This window comes from Sinocyclocheilus anshuiensis, unplaced genomic scaffold (assembly GCF_001515605.1).
Source record: "Sinocyclocheilus anshuiensis isolate Anshui unplaced genomic scaffold, SAMN03320099.WGS_v1.1 scaffold387, whole genome shotgun sequence".
In the NCBI taxonomy this organism is placed as follows: domain Eukaryota; kingdom Metazoa; phylum Chordata; class Actinopteri; order Cypriniformes; family Cyprinidae; genus Sinocyclocheilus; species Sinocyclocheilus anshuiensis.
The window spans coordinates 640,686-656,125 of NW_015549624.1; the positions used below are offsets into that span (position 1 = coordinate 640,686).

General features: G+C 38.1%; 1 protein-coding gene across 1 annotated transcript; it reads right to left on the minus strand.

Annotated features, from left to right (window-relative positions):
- Positions 1-3,028: 3,028 nt before the first annotated feature.
- Positions 3,029-14,744, minus strand: LOC107659493 (carbonic anhydrase 12-like). Its single transcript, XM_016448452.1, has 9 exons — positions 14,637-14,744; positions 13,300-13,320; positions 8,334-8,513; positions 6,369-6,511; positions 5,643-5,738; positions 5,326-5,389; positions 5,072-5,229; positions 4,579-4,705; positions 3,029-3,942 (listed from the first exon to the last, which is right to left on the minus strand). The coding sequence occupies exons 1-9, from the start codon at positions 14,689-14,691 to the stop codon at positions 3,269-3,271; spliced, it is 1,518 nt and encodes a 505-aa protein (XP_016303938.1). The 5' UTR covers positions 14,692-14,744; the 3' UTR covers positions 3,029-3,268.
- Between the last annotated feature and the right edge of the window lie 696 nt (positions 14,745-15,440).

Here is a 15,440-nt window from a genome sequence, read left to right on the forward strand (position 1 = left end):
ATAATTCACTCAATTTGTATGGCTTTAAAAGAGATCAGCATATAAATTCATAGAAGAGGCATGAATTTCATTAGACATAGTTGACTATTCACAATAATGGCAAGGAGTTTGTTCATGGCAATGGTTTCCAAAGTTCTTTGCTCAAATATTTTTTTCTTAATAAAACTAATTGTACTTTTGTTGTTACATCTGTGTTTTAAAATATCTTAACAAGAGATAAAGTATGTGGTAGACACTTGTTTGCAAGGAAAATTAGTTCTTGTCTTCGTGCAAAAGACAGACAAATTTCTTTGGCTATTTGGCACTATTGTCAGTAGTGTTGCAATGTATGAAGCACAGCTCACACAAAATTCACAGCAAATATGCATGACAAAAATAAGGTGCTGTCATATATTAAAATTTTGTGGGCAAGAAAGTCCATTGTCTATTGTCAACAGTGTAGCGATCTATGAAGCACAGTCACTCTCAAACCAAGCAGTTTTCTGATGGTCAATGCGGCAAAATCTAGTGACCAACTTTAACCTGTTGTGAAATCTGCATGGGGAAATCTTTTGTCCTCAAGTATAATTCCCCCATTGCACTGATTCCTATTAAAATGACTCCATTTTGATCTTTCTAATAAACGTAACCATTTTGATCCATGTGACCACATCTTTATTTAATTGTGGGGTGAATTTAACACTTACCTTTTTCTCAAAAGACACCAAACCAGTGTAATGATCAGTAGCAGTCCTAGCATAGAGGCCACTATTATTGTTGCTAGAATACCTGAAAGGAAAATTAACCTCATAATTAACAGTATGTTTAATCATCTCAACTGTGTTTTTAATGCAGCATTGTATTTGTTTTGTACAACTTTGTAAATATAAGTTTACAAAGTGCCATTTTTCATGTGATATATAAAGAATATGATCACAACCTGGTTTAAAATTAATTTTGTGCATCAAATGGAAGTTAGTGAAATTAAAGTGAACATGAAATGGCATTTGCAACCCATTTGTTCTCCATAATGTGATGGATTTCAGAGTGAAACAAGATATTCAACAAGACAAAAATGCAGGACTTGATTTTATCCATTGGGAATTGCTGAATTATGAAAAGTTATGGATGAAAGTTATTCTTTTCTTTTTACATTTTTGCATTCATGTTCATTTATGAATCACGCATGTGAGTTTGAATGCGAATGCATGAAGAAAGTTTTGGGTAAATTCTGATTTCACGTTGACTCAACAGAAGTTAAAAATAACTTGTAACTCCTCAAATAAGCCCAGACCTGCTTCTTTGTTTAGCAGTTCTCAATATGATTAGCAGTCATCACACACTAAGGTTACACAACTGACATAATGCACAAAAATACACAAATGTGGCTGTGATTACACATGTGGTGACAAAACCCAGTGCTGCCAAATGAGACACGCATGCACATGTATAGGGCGCAGTGGTTTAAAGTAAAGATATCTGTCAGACACTGCAACACTGCAATTAGCACTAAACCATAGATACGTCAATGATAAGGCCTTAAAGTCATGCTAAGTGCACAAACATGCCCTCTCCATATGTTCAATCTTATGTCAATAGCAATTTTGTTGTGGCCAAAGAGAGTGGTGACGCAACACTGCAGCTACACGTCACTGCATGGCCACCAGCTCATCGCCTCGCATGAGTGTCATAACATAAGACGTCACGTCTGTTAGCCAGGGGTGAGGAAGTGTCTGACATCACAAACACACATGCACACACAACTGTTTGTTTTACTATAACGTACCCCAGCTCATCCAAGAAAAGTCTCCTTGAAGGAAAGAAAAGATAACTATGAACTGAGAGGAAAGTTTTGTGAATATATTGCACATAAATAACACACACACACACACACACACACACACACACACACACAAGATATATTACTACCTCATTTTGCTATAAGTTTGATTGCATCATATAATAATTGCTGTTAATAGTGTTCATCGTCTGTTTTATTACGTCTTAAATAGATTTTTCCGTACATTTCTGCCATATGTACATTAACTGACAGTCACCACTGATAAGCTACCACTAAATATTGTAGAAACTTAATTTGCTGTAAAGTTGCTTTGCAATGATTTGTATCGTGAAAAGCACTGTACAAATAAACTTGACTTGATATATTAATAGATATATTAGTGTTTTAACAGTTTTTGTTCATACAGTGAAAGTCAGTGGGGTCCAAAACAATACTGGACACCATTGACTTCCATTGTTGGAACAAAAAATATCTTCTGTGCTCAGTAGAAGAAAAAAAGTCAAACAGGATTGGAATGACATGATGGTAAGTAAATGATGACAGCATTTGTGGATAAAATCAGAAAATGCACTACTGCGGATCATACAAGCTCCAAAGATTCTGATATTCTTTTAACTCAATACAAATACAAATATAAACTTAAGCCATTGCACTTTATAATATTCAGACATCACTTCTGAACACCATTTAGAATATAAACAGGGACATGTTTGTCCTTTACAAGTGGAAAAAGTGATACATTTTTAATTGACGTTTATTTTACAATCCATGATCTAGACATTTCACAAAGAATTTTATAGACCAAAATCTGAGTCAGTGTCCAAAAAAAGGTTACGCTGTCTGCTGTCTCTCTGGGTTCAGATCACACCCAAAAAACAGTACCACACAGCGTTCGAGAACTTGAGAATGTTAAAATACTTTAAGTGCTGATTTTGCCCCTTTGTCCCTTTTAATTTGCGCTTGACTCTTTGAACTTTTCCCAATAAAATGTAAAAATATGCCCTCACCATGATGGTCTTCTGTCTTTTTGTGCATTGCACATCATAATTAAAATTGTTTGAGCCGTATTCTCCCACAAAAACCTCGCTAATGCTTAAAACAGACCAGCTTTTAGTCTAGACTAATCATTAGATAGTTAATCTGGATCCTGAAGGCTGGAAATTTTGTGGTCCTGTCGACATCCATCTAGCAAAAGCATACTGTCCAGTTCATTGGAAAGTAACTACAAAGTTTTCATAACCAGCGGCGTAACATATCATGAACACTATTTGCTCAACAAGTCATTTCATCTACTGCAAAAGCAAAACTAGTTCGAGACAAAGACTGTCTAAGTCTTAGAGACAGTGTTAGAGGGTACCATCAAACTAAATAAATATTACTCAAATGACATGCTAGCCTTAGGAGCTGACTTGACTATATGAATATTGTGCGTGACAGCGTACTGCAGAAATTTAGGCCCTCGGGGGAGGACCGTGGCCCTTGTTGGGTCTAATCTTCCCATTCAGCACGTTGAGGTCTGTGGTAAGTCAAGGCTGAGTTGAAGTCCTTCGGGATTGTGGCTTGAGGATGCCCTATGGTGGTTTTCATGTTTGGGTTTCTATGCTGGTTGATTTGCCTCCTCATCTTCTTCAGCATGGCTTCAGCCAGTGATTGTTCGAGCTCGGCGGCTTCGTCCCGAGATCTTCCTTGTATGAGTTTTCTTATGGTCTGAAGGTCTAGATCAGACCGGCAGTACAAGTAACTCCTGAGGTTCAACTCCGGGAAGACGACCTCTCTCAGAGCTTCAACCATCAGACCCTTTGCATGGTATCTCTCGAGTTTGTGCACGACATTCTCCTCCAGGGATACAAAGCATATCCCTTTATCCGTATCAAATGCTCCCATATACCACGGTGTTGGTGTGTTCTTCCCAACGGAAGAGGAGTAGCCAGTATTGCTTTGCACCTTGTTCTTTGACCACTGCTTTTTCTGAGTTGCCTGGCTCCAGTGGCCCTGCTTCTTGGTCTTCTTCCACTTCTTATCCTTTCCCGGTTGGGGACTCAACTTTGGCAGAAGTTGGTAGAGTCCCTCGTCAGCCAAATCCGCAAGGTCACCCACCAGAAGTTTCTGGATGACTTGCTTCCTCTGAAATGGGGACGCCGCTGAAAGAATACCATGCAGTCCTGCACCAGACACAATGTAGAGGTGTTCAAGCTTAGCATTGCAACGGAGGACTGCTAGGGTAAAACTTTACTAGTGCAGGGGTTGGAAGGAAAAATGAAGGACTGAGCTTTCTTCTCCATAATTTAGCTTCTTAAGAAACACTGCCATGCAGTAAAGAACGCAGCAAGTGGTATAGATGAATTTAGCCTTCATGCAAGGATGTTAGCAAACAGCAAGACTGAAGCGGATCACAAGCCTCCGGTAATGACAGCAAACCCAAACTTCTCTCATAGCAACAAAATGCCTGACATTTAGAAGTAAACTCTGTGGTGCACCAACTCTAAAACCAGGTTTGGAGGGAAAGATTTATGCCAGTTGAAGCATCTCATTTAAAACCCAGCATTTGTTTTGAAGGAGCCTGCAGCAGCGAAGGTCTTTCATTCAGGAAAAAAGGTAACAGTGCATAAATGGAGGCCTTACGCAGATGTTGAAAGAGAGACAAAGCCAACTTGAAAGCTCATATTCCTATCAGTTCTTTGATAGGAAACCATGGCACTCATATAAAGCTTCTCTTCAAGCATTGCAGCATATATTTTAACACTTAGGCTTCCTGGCCATATCATACAAAATCAAATTACAATCTAGACACTACTTACCATCCTTGAAGGAAACCAGTACCACTCTGTTATCTGCGATTTGTGGTTTCCGGTAATTTCTGTGAAGTGGCACAGTAGTAGACTCTTGGGCATAAGAAGCATACAGAGCTGTGGCCAATGCCAAAAACTGTAAAGACACAACAGTAACATTACTACACACAATATAGACAGCTGAGACTATTGACTCGGAGTTGCAAGTCACACACAAATAGTCAAGGTTTGGCTAATTAGGTGTTTGCAGTTATGCCATAACTACATATACTACATCTATTGACAACCATTTAAAAGTAGCTGTGTATTCCGAAGAAATAAACTTTTTTCCAAGTACCATATGAATCATGTCTGCTGCTAATGGATAGCGTTGCCCCAGATATCATAGACCTACTTGGTCGTACTAAAAAGCTCATTAGCTTGCAGTGCAGATGAAATGTATATTTAATAACAGTTGCCCGATTTGATTTCTACTAAACCACCTCTTTCACCTGTGAAATACCTGTTTTCTTGAAATGGTGACTGGTCTCCTAAACACGGTCCATAGTACACTGGGATAGCAGGGCGGTGTGGTCAAAGAACCATCGTAGCGGTAATACTCATCCAAATGGGCCGGTAGCAGCGCATGGATGTTAAATGCTGGGACCTGTATTTTCTGATCTGTCAGTTCACAGGTTAGCAATAGGAGAGTGTTAGCATACTTGTGTTGTGCACATCCCAATCACAGATATTTGAAACTATATGAAAGTAACGTACCTCTGTACTTTATCCCATTCATGTATTTGAAGAATTTGTCGAAAGCAGGGTTGAACTCTCCAATCTAAATGATATAAAACACTGACTCATTAGAAAATAAGAGTTACGCTGGAAAATTTGTTGATGTGACTTTTAAGCACTTATTACAAGAACTTATTACAGGGACAATCACCCTAAATTACTGAGAGTTAAATGCCTTGCGGTGATGGCTCATTGCTCAGTTCTTGCGGGAATAAAACCAGTAAACTTCCGAGCATCAACCCTGAGCCTTAACCACTGCACCACATCAGTCGCAGTGGTTTGAGGCCTGGACTCACCTCAATGAAAACTCCCAGCACAGCCAGTCCATCATGCTTGTCCACTGCCATTGAGATGTTGGGGTATTTGTCAGAATTGAAGTGTACTACATGCATCTGGATACAACAGAAAAAAACGTGTCTTTAAAGAGGAATCATAAGTAAATCAATCTATCTATCTATCTATCTATCTATCTGCCAAACTCATGACCTAGTGCTGAATCTAAAACTGAAAACTTTTGCAGTGGAATAGCCATATATTGCAATAGCATTTGTCGACTCGTTTGGACATGCCATTTGATTGGCTAAAGAATTTTATAAGAAAGCCATAAATTCTATTCTATTTAGGGCAATTCACAGCATGTGCCCTCTGGCCTCTGGAAGGAGAGGCAACAGGCAAATATAAAAGGGCAGAGGTCTGAGAGAAATACCATACACTACAGAGCCACAATGACTGTAAATCCTATCTTTGGGAACATATTTATGTGTGTTCTATGAACACAGACTGTGCAGGCATTTTCCCTGTCCTAAAGTGATAAACAGAGATAGAGTGATTACTATTTGGGACACCTCCATACATGTTACTGAACATTGCATCATGCACTGTTGAGTCCTGACTTCAGGTTTCTTTTCAAATCCTCTATAATGGGCTTATGCAATCGAAAGCAGTTTGATCCTGCACTAAAGGTGTTCACAGTAATGGACGAGGTCTCCTCTTTGGAGTGTGCGTGTACATATTTACTTTACCTCTCCAGCAAACCGTTTGCCATTAACAGTGTGTTCTGATCCAGTCAGCAGATTGGAAGAGCCCCAGTGGAAGTGGAGCTGAGCTGCTGAATATCTGTGAGGGAGGCTGGAGATGTACATGTGAGACGGCAAAGACAACTGCACTGTGGGTACAAAGGAAAGAAATCATGCATTTCACCTTTAAGGTATGGTCACATGCAAGACAAAAAGGTCTATTGTGGCGAATGCATCCAATTCGGGTAAAAAACTTGAACCTAATGCAAAATCTGCATGGGGAAATGTTTCGCTGAGTCAAAAGAGACCATGCCCCAAGTCAGGTCCATCTTTCAATGTAAAACTATGTTTTTTTCCTGGGTTTAGTTTGTCAGGCATACAAATCTTAAATGTGGCCACTGCTACAAGTAATATCACATGCTTCCTCAACAAGCCATATGATTTCCGGTGTCCACAGCAGAAACGGTACAAGGAAAGTTTAATATTTAAAGGATTAGTTCATTTCAAGAATAAAAATTTCCTGACAATTTACTCACCCCCGTGTCATCCAAGATGTTCATGTCTTTCTTTCTTCAGTCAAAAAGAAATTAAGGTTTTTGAGGAAAACATTCCGGATTTTTCTCCATATAGTGGACTTCAATGGGAGCAATGGATTGAAGGTCCAAATTGCAGTTTCAATGCATCTTCAAACAGCTCTACATGATCCCAGCCGAGGAATAATGGTCTTATCTAGCGAAACGATCATTCATTTTCTAAAAAAATAAGAATTTTCCAACTTCAAAATCGTCCAACATCGTTCTTTCACCTTTTTTTGTAAAGGGCATTTGACTTTCTTTGCACGTTTGCTTGTAATCGGTACACTGGATCGGTACTTCCGCCCAAGTCACACATGACCTTTCCAACGTAACTGCGTAATGTGTGAATCGAGCTAGTGCAAGATGAGCATTTGTGGTTAAAAAGTATATAAACTTTTACTGATCGTTTCGCTAGACAAGACCCTTATTCCTCAGCTGGGATCGTGTAGAACCCTTTGAAGGTGCATTGAATATGAAATTTGGACTTTCAACAAGTTGGGTCCCACTGAAGTCCACTATATGGAAAAAATCTTAAAATGTGTCCTCAAAAAACTTAATTTCTTTTCGACTAAAGAAAGAAAGACATGAACATCTTGGATGACATCGGGGTGGATAATTAACAGGCCTGCATATCGAGATTTCCATTTGACAAATTCCGCAAGCTTTTCAACTAATAATCCTGCCTAAGTTTTCCCAAAATAAGTCTGTAATGGTTCTGAAACCCCAAGCACAGTGGTACACTGTCAGGAAACCTCATCAGTATTCATCCTCGTGGCAGGATCTCTGTGGCAGCAATGCACACTTGCTGTAGTTAACTATACATTTCCCTCTCTTTCGGACCAGACACTACTCTTTGGAGTGAGAGTGGATAAAATAAAAGAGTGTCTTAAGTAAACAATCACAGTCGAGAAATGGTAGATGGAACAACTTCAGTCTGTTTAATGCACTTTTGACCAAAAATATAGCCGAAAATACCCATTACCTAGAAAAGTAGCACTTGTGATGTTGTTTAAGACGTTACCTCGAATCACAACTTTGCCATATTTTCCAGACTAAAATACAAACAGGTTTGTTTTATCATAATAAGCGGGTGATTACGGGAAATTGCTATGGCAGACATGCAAAATAGATCCTTCTATCATTTTCTCCACATTGACCTAGAAATTAAGCTTGAGAAGAAAGACTATGTTACCTTTATGTGTGACACACTGTCTCATTAGTTTAACAACCACAAATCCTTTAATCTATTGTAGTGAAAGAAAGGTCTATGTTTTCGCTCAGACATTACAATATGAAATGTAATATCTAAAAATGTACGTTTATAAGGTACGTAATGTGACAATAGTTATTAGTCGTCTTTAAAAAACAAAATGCTCTATAATCATACTGCACCAACCAGAGTGGCCGTTGTTGCTGAGAGTGAGCTGTTCTTTGGTCGACAGGTTGTAGTTCTGGACCTGGATGGGCGGCAGGTTTGGATCGTATCTCAGCAGCTGTGTTTGGAAGTCGATGGGTGACTGAAATGCTCCTCCACAAAATGGGTAGTTGCTGGACCAGTTGTGTTCTCCATCAGGTCCTGAAAGCAAAAGTCAAAGAAAGCTGAGGTTAACGAAGTGACCGTTTCTTATCTGGCGGTGTACGTTTGAACTTTTGATGTGGCCAGAATTGGACTGCATTAAAGTTTTGCTAAGACACAGGCTAAGGTCAGCGGTCACAGAACACTGCCTTACAAAATGAATGCCCTTCATGAATACCACACCCAACAATAAAAGATAATGTTTTGCTTTGGGGGAGGCTTCGAAGTCATTCCAACAGAGTATAAATTTGTCTAAGAGACATTTCTAGTGCATTGTAGAGAAGAGGGTACGGAAAAAGGTCAATTTTGAATAATATGGCAATGTTTTGAATTAAAATAATAATTACTAGGCTTTTTAAATGCAATTGTCATTGTTTTCTGCTACTGAAACAGTGGCAGTAAAAGTGGTTTCCTGTCACTGTGGGCTTAAAGCATCACATTAAGGGTTTGTGTATTCTTTGTCAATGATGATCATGGTTTTGTGGGCAGCTTTTGTTTTCTGGACTGCCGTAACTGCGAGACTTCAACACAGTGTTTCTTTTAGTAGCTTAACATGTTCCTCCCTTGTGGTCGTAATTACTCACTGCTCAGTTCATTTCTAATCTGGACTAGCCTCTCCATCATAATCACATCAGATGCTTGTGGCCAGCCCTAAGAGGTTCATAACCCTAAATCATAACTGCTATGCAGTCACAATGAGCAGACCTCTACAGTAAAACATATGCAGCTCTCTGGCCTGGATGTGTTGGACATTAACACAATGCACTGTTTGAAGCTGAGTTCATGCTGCTATTTGCAACAAAAGCCATAAGTTAAAGAGTTAGTTCACCCAAAATGAAAATCCTGTCATTAATTACTCACCCTAATTTTGTTCCAAACCTGTAAGACCTTCGTTCATCTTCGGAACACATTTAAGATATTTTTGATGAAATCTGAGAGCTCTCTGACCCTCCATAGACAGCAACACAACTGACACGTTCAAGGTCCAGAAAGGAAGTAAGGACATCATTAAAATAGTCCATGTGACATCAGTGGTTCAACCGTAATGTTATAAAGTAACAAGAATATGTTTTGTGCGCAAAGAAAACAAAAAGAACAACTTTATTCAACAATTTATTCTCTTCCGTGTCAGTCTTCGATGTGCGTTCACGAGAGTTTCACGACGTATGCGTGTGGTGCTGCTGACGTAGAAATTATGGTTGAACCACTGATGTCACATGGACTATTTTAACGAAGTCCTAACTACCTTTATGAGCCTTGAACATGTCAGTTGCGTTGCTGTCTATGCAGGATCAGAAAACTCCTGAATTTCATTAAAAAATATCTTATTTTGTGCTCCGAAGATGAACAAAGGTCTTACGAGCAGAGCCGATCCTCCCTATACGCAAAATACGCAAGCTGCGTAGGGCCCCCGAAACACCAGGGGGCCCCCTTGCTCTCAAAGATGAATTAATTTTAGTTTCGTTTTTTGAATTTGGTCAGCGGTTATGAAAACATGAATGATCATTTCTTTTAATGCAGTGCGCTGTCGCCCTTTCTACGTAAAAATCAGTCAAATCATGTAATGTGAATGTCGTGCAGTCTCTTGCTCGAGACTAAAAAAACGAGTTGAAAGCGTACCGAGCCACAGAAGAGACACTGTTTCTCAAGCGCTTTGCATGAGCGCGATTCGACACGGAGTGAAACACAGACAAATGCATTTCATTCATTCGTCCATAACCACTCATACCCCACTCAACCCCCCGCCCCCCAACACAGTTTTGCGTAGGACCCCCAGAAGTCTAGGATCGGCACTGCTTACGAGTATGGAATGATGAGTAATTAATGACAGAATTTCCATTTTTGGGTGAATTATGCCTTAGTGGTATTGCCCTTATATTAAAATAAGTTATTAATTGAATTAAATTGTATTAATTTTAAATAATTAAATTAAATACATTTAAATAATCTAAATAATTTAATTAATTCTAATTACATAAAAAAATATTAGATTAAGATAATTTGGGGCTTGTTACGACTTGTCATTTTTGATCAATTAAATGCCCTTGCTTAATAAAAGTTTGAATTTCTTTAAAAAAATCTTACAATCCCCAAACTTTTGCCAATTTTAGTAAAACATTTTAATATATTAAAAATGCCACACAGAGTCCTAGTTTTTAACCAATTTTGCTTGAGGTGGAGACTTATTGTTACTTATTTACACATGACTATACTCTGGAATCATCTATACTCTGGAACATTTCTATGTCCAAAATATCCGAGTCCAAATCTGAGTGCGAGTACAAATACCCCAACTCTAGTTGTTAGGGTGTTCTGGATGTTCGTTATCGACTCAAGTAAAAAAAAACTCATCCTAATCTCTAAAATATTCTCTGCTCAACAAGCCACATGATTGAAGTATCATTCATGTCTGTCTGGGATAAATTATGCTAAGATAATAATCTCATCTAACTTTTTTGAGCTTTTGTGCATCTGTTTTCATCTTAGACCTCAGGCAGAGATGTGTTTGATGTCATTATGTCCCTGTACATGATTGAAAACGGCCTTGACTCAGCAGAATTAATTCAGACTCCGAATGTCAAGAGCTCTCAGTGTTAGCCGGCACAAAGGACAACACTCATCTGAGCTCTGTCTGATGGGCATGATAACATCTACACAACAGCACAAGCACTGTAGTGTTTCTCGTTGCGCTATTCATCATGGTATTTCAAACAGCGGTCAGTTGGATACTTCACTCAATTTGTCACATTGTCCGCATCTCAAAATATATACATTAACATTTTAACGGGCAAAAAAACCCCATAGACTTACATTTTGGACCACTCAGATCAGTATTCAACTACTCAAAACTCTTTAGCGTCATATCTCTGACTTCTGCATGAGAACCACTCGTGTTTTCTTCAGAAAATGCAAAGATCTAGTTTTAGTAGCAACTAAACTTAGCAATTCGCTTAATGAGGGTGGTTGGTTTGATAATCACATCGTCTAAAATTTTTAGTCTACGAGCCTAAATACAGCACATTACAAGGTAGCCTGACTTTGTAGGCACTGTAAATTTGCACACAGAAGTGAAAATTATTTCACAAGTTTAACTGAAGGGACAGAAGAGATTCAGCTTGTAAATTGCAATGTGCCACACACAAAGACAGAATAATATTATGCATTGTTCTTTCCTAAGTATAGGGAGCTATGAAATTTCACAGCCAAGCAATTAGACGAACAATCTCCTCCCAAAATAAAGCCATTATAACAGCTGTTTTGCAGTTGAGGTCCCTTGAGTCGCATTATATCTTCAAACCAGCCATAAAATAAATCAAAACAAGACATGTAATGTAATTACATAAAAGTGTGTAATTCAATTCTGTGTTACTCAATGATTCAACAAGTCTACTTGCAAAATCAGTGAGAACACGTGAGTGACAGCGGCATGAGGAGAGAGCTGGGTGGAATGACACAAGAGCCGTGAGAGCCAATAGGGGTCAAAATGAGGTCATCTTTGCACCACAAGATCCCATTTTCCAGGAGCAACATGTTCTTTGATACCTCCTTCATGGCTGCCAGAGGGTCTCCATGTGCACACTGGTATGGCATACTGGGATTGTTAGAGATAACAGTGAAAAAGCCAGCCCAGGAATAATCTTGACTCATGAGGATGGTAACCAGAAGCCTGTTTGGTTCCCTAGGTGCAGGCAATAGAGCAGAACACTGCCACAGCGGCCGTGATTAAGCATGTTTATTTTAAAGCTCTTGAGTGTGTAAAGAGCACGTTTTGCTGGTCTCTGTAGCAGATGACTGGATGACCTTTTCTACTGAGGTGAAAACAACTCCATGTGGTCATTGTAAGAGAAGGCATTACAACTCAATTACTTACAGCTCAGTTTAACCTAAGCTAAAAGTTTCATGATTCCTCCATCTTGCATTTGATGGGATGAAATAAACATGATCAATGTTTCATATACATTTTTAGTCAACTTTTTGATTTAAAGGAGTGTTTGATGGCATCTCTCAGTAGTGAAAATGGCGTAATATTTGGTCCAATTAATTTCAGGGTATCAGTTTGAGTTGTTTGTTTGAACGAATCAAATAAGAAATGATTCAATTAATCATTTGTCTTATTAAACGGTTCACGGAAGTCTATATGTGTGGCATTTTAATGTATGTATTTAATTTTAGTAAAAATATTCAAAAGCTCCGTGATTTTTTTTTAAAGAAATTAAAACTTTTATTAAGCAAGCACACACTGACTTGATCAAAAATGACAGCAAGGAATAATTCATCTAATTTGACTAATTTAAAATCTAGCTAATTCAAAATGCAGTTCTTTTGAACTTTACATTTGTCAAAAAATCCTGAAAACATGCACCACAGTTTCCTCAAAAATATTAAGCAGCCCAACTGTTTTCAACATTTATAATAATGAGAATTTTTTCTTGAGCAGTAAATCAACATATTAGAATGATTTCTAAAGGATCATGTGACACTGAAGACTGGAGTAATGATGCTGAAAATTCAGCTTTGCATCACAGAACTAAATTACATTTTGTAAATATAATAACAGAAAACAGTTATTTTAATTTGTAATAATATTTCACAATACTAGTTTTTACTGTATTTTTGAACAAATAAATGCAGTGAGCATAAAAGACTTACATCTATCTATCTATCTATCTATCATGCTTGTTTGTCTTCATTTAGTATGGAAACCCTGCCATTCTTATATTAATATTTTAAATTGCAACAATGGTTATTTCATTTAAATAAATAAATAAATGAAGGGTCTACTTACCATTATATGTCCATTTTTCCCCTGAAAAAAAGAGACAGAAGCAAATATTAAATGCTTTAAAGTTTCACTCAATTCAGTCATAAATCAGTCAGATAATGCATTCCACTGCAGCTGGACTTTCTTCTGGCTGCAACCTGCTGCTCTGGTCACTGCTGTCTTCTCTCAGTCAATCTGACTGACAGGCTGAGCCAGACTCTTGCTGGTCTTTCCCAGAGATTTCTGGTTGACAATGAGATTCCCCCGGAGCATGTATAATCTGTCACTGCTTAAAATTCTAAAGAGCAAGTCACTGGAAATCAAGGCATTCCTCTAATGATTAAAGTTCATAAATTGAATTTAAATTGATGGTGACACAGAGACTATAATGAAATGCAAAGCATTTTTGCGCAACTATTTTTAACTGTAAAGTAATGGAAATTTTTCCCAAATGACACAGGAAATTATGATATTTTCTTAATATGAGATTTAGAGTCCAAACAGGAAGCCGCAAAAATGTACTGAGCAATTTGGTCATCGCTTTTCTTCACAAAAGTTAATCTACCTTGCTACTGTAGGACCACAGGTTTTTCCTGAACTGACTCTTTGGGGAAGATCTACAGAAAAGATATTAACAGCGCAGTTAAGTCAGCACCTGAGCACTAATTTGGCGTGACAAATGTTTCACCAGTGGTTTTCAATACACTGAGGTCATTCGAGGTCATCTGTCAGATCTGCAGACACATCCTTACCAATTCAAAGCATTTTGGGGTTCTGTAAATTTATAATTACACATATACTTTACTCCCAAGGTTGTTCATTTATGGAAACAGCCACTCATTCACCCACTCATTATGTTAACAACTTAAATGAACTTCCAGGAATCTATATTTGATGTTCAATTTTCTTCCAGATGCTTCTACACCAATATGAGACCATATCGTCCATTTAAAGTGATGCAAAATGTTGCACGTTTTTACAAAACGTTTTTACGGAGTATATGAAAAAATACAACCATTCACAAATATGTATCAGAAATTAATTTTCTTAAAGTGTTTTAAAAGAAAGTAACAGAACTAAGAGTGTTCAATATTTCTGCAGTATGCAAATGTCACATCTATAAGCCTTTTTTTTAACAAAAACCTATAAAATAAGGTAGGCTACCACATAACTTAGCAAACATTTCCACATTCTATAGGCTAATGCTGAACATATTATTAATAATTCACATTTTCCTTTATTCTTTTATATGTAGGCTACAATTTTGAATGCACATGTACTGACCTGTTAAGTGATAGGTTATCATGTTTCTGACCAATCAATGGAAGTTAGGTTATTATAACGTGAGTTCTGCAACTTACCTGTGGACTCGAGGGGACACGCGATCAAGATGATGAATAGAAGTGTAAGTGTCATTGCAGAGAGGCACCGGCTGCTTCTCAAGTGCCCTCAGAAGTCGACTCAGAAGAGAGAAACGTTGACATAGCTGTCGGAACCGGCTCTTATATCAAGCATGCTGCGCTCGCGAGTTAAACAAACTGACGTCACGGCGATGACAGAGCAGCGCCTCAGGTTTCATACAAATCTGGGGCTGTGCCTCGAGCTAGTGTGCTGCCTACCCAGACAGCATCAGAGGAGCACAGCTTTGTCTTAACCCTGATAAATAGCTATTAGCCACACGCTCTCAAACCGGCAATTTGAAAACTCCGCAAACAAGGTACAATAGAGCGTCATCTGATATGAGAAAAAAATTACAGCTTATATGACAGTGATTATATCTCCATATTGCAGCATTTGCTCGGTGTTTACTGTGCCCGCAAATAACATACTGCGTTATTATAGGTGTCTAGCCTATGTATATTGTGGGCATCGTGTTTATTGTGCAACTGTATACGTTTGGCTGCTATTGTATCATAATGTATGGCTATTTATCTATCAGTCCATGCGCACGAAACGCCGCTCAGCCAATCAAATTCGTGGACCGGAATTAATTGTTGCAGGCCTAAATCATCATCATCATTGTAATTTTTATTATTATTATTGATATTGACAAGCATAGACTATTATACAGAAGCACAACAATAATTTATTATTACAACAATAATAAATTAATAATAAAAACTTGCAATCCATAACTGGGTAAACATCGGACTGAACTAATGTTG

Bases quoted from the DNA above. Each gene is read 5' to 3' on its own strand.
- LOC107659493 (XM_016448452.1), bottom strand. From the start codon at position 14,691: ATGACACTTACACTTCTATTCATCATCTTGATCGCGTGTCCCCTCGAG. The intron at 13,321-14,636 runs GTAAGTTGCAGA...TCTTTTTTTCAG, and splicing joins GTGTCCCCTCGAGTCCACAG to GGGAAAAATGGACATATAAT. The intron at 5,739-6,368 runs GTAAAGTAAATA...TGTTGTATCCAG, and splicing joins GCAAACGGTTTGCTGGAGAG to ATGCATGTAGTACACTTCAA.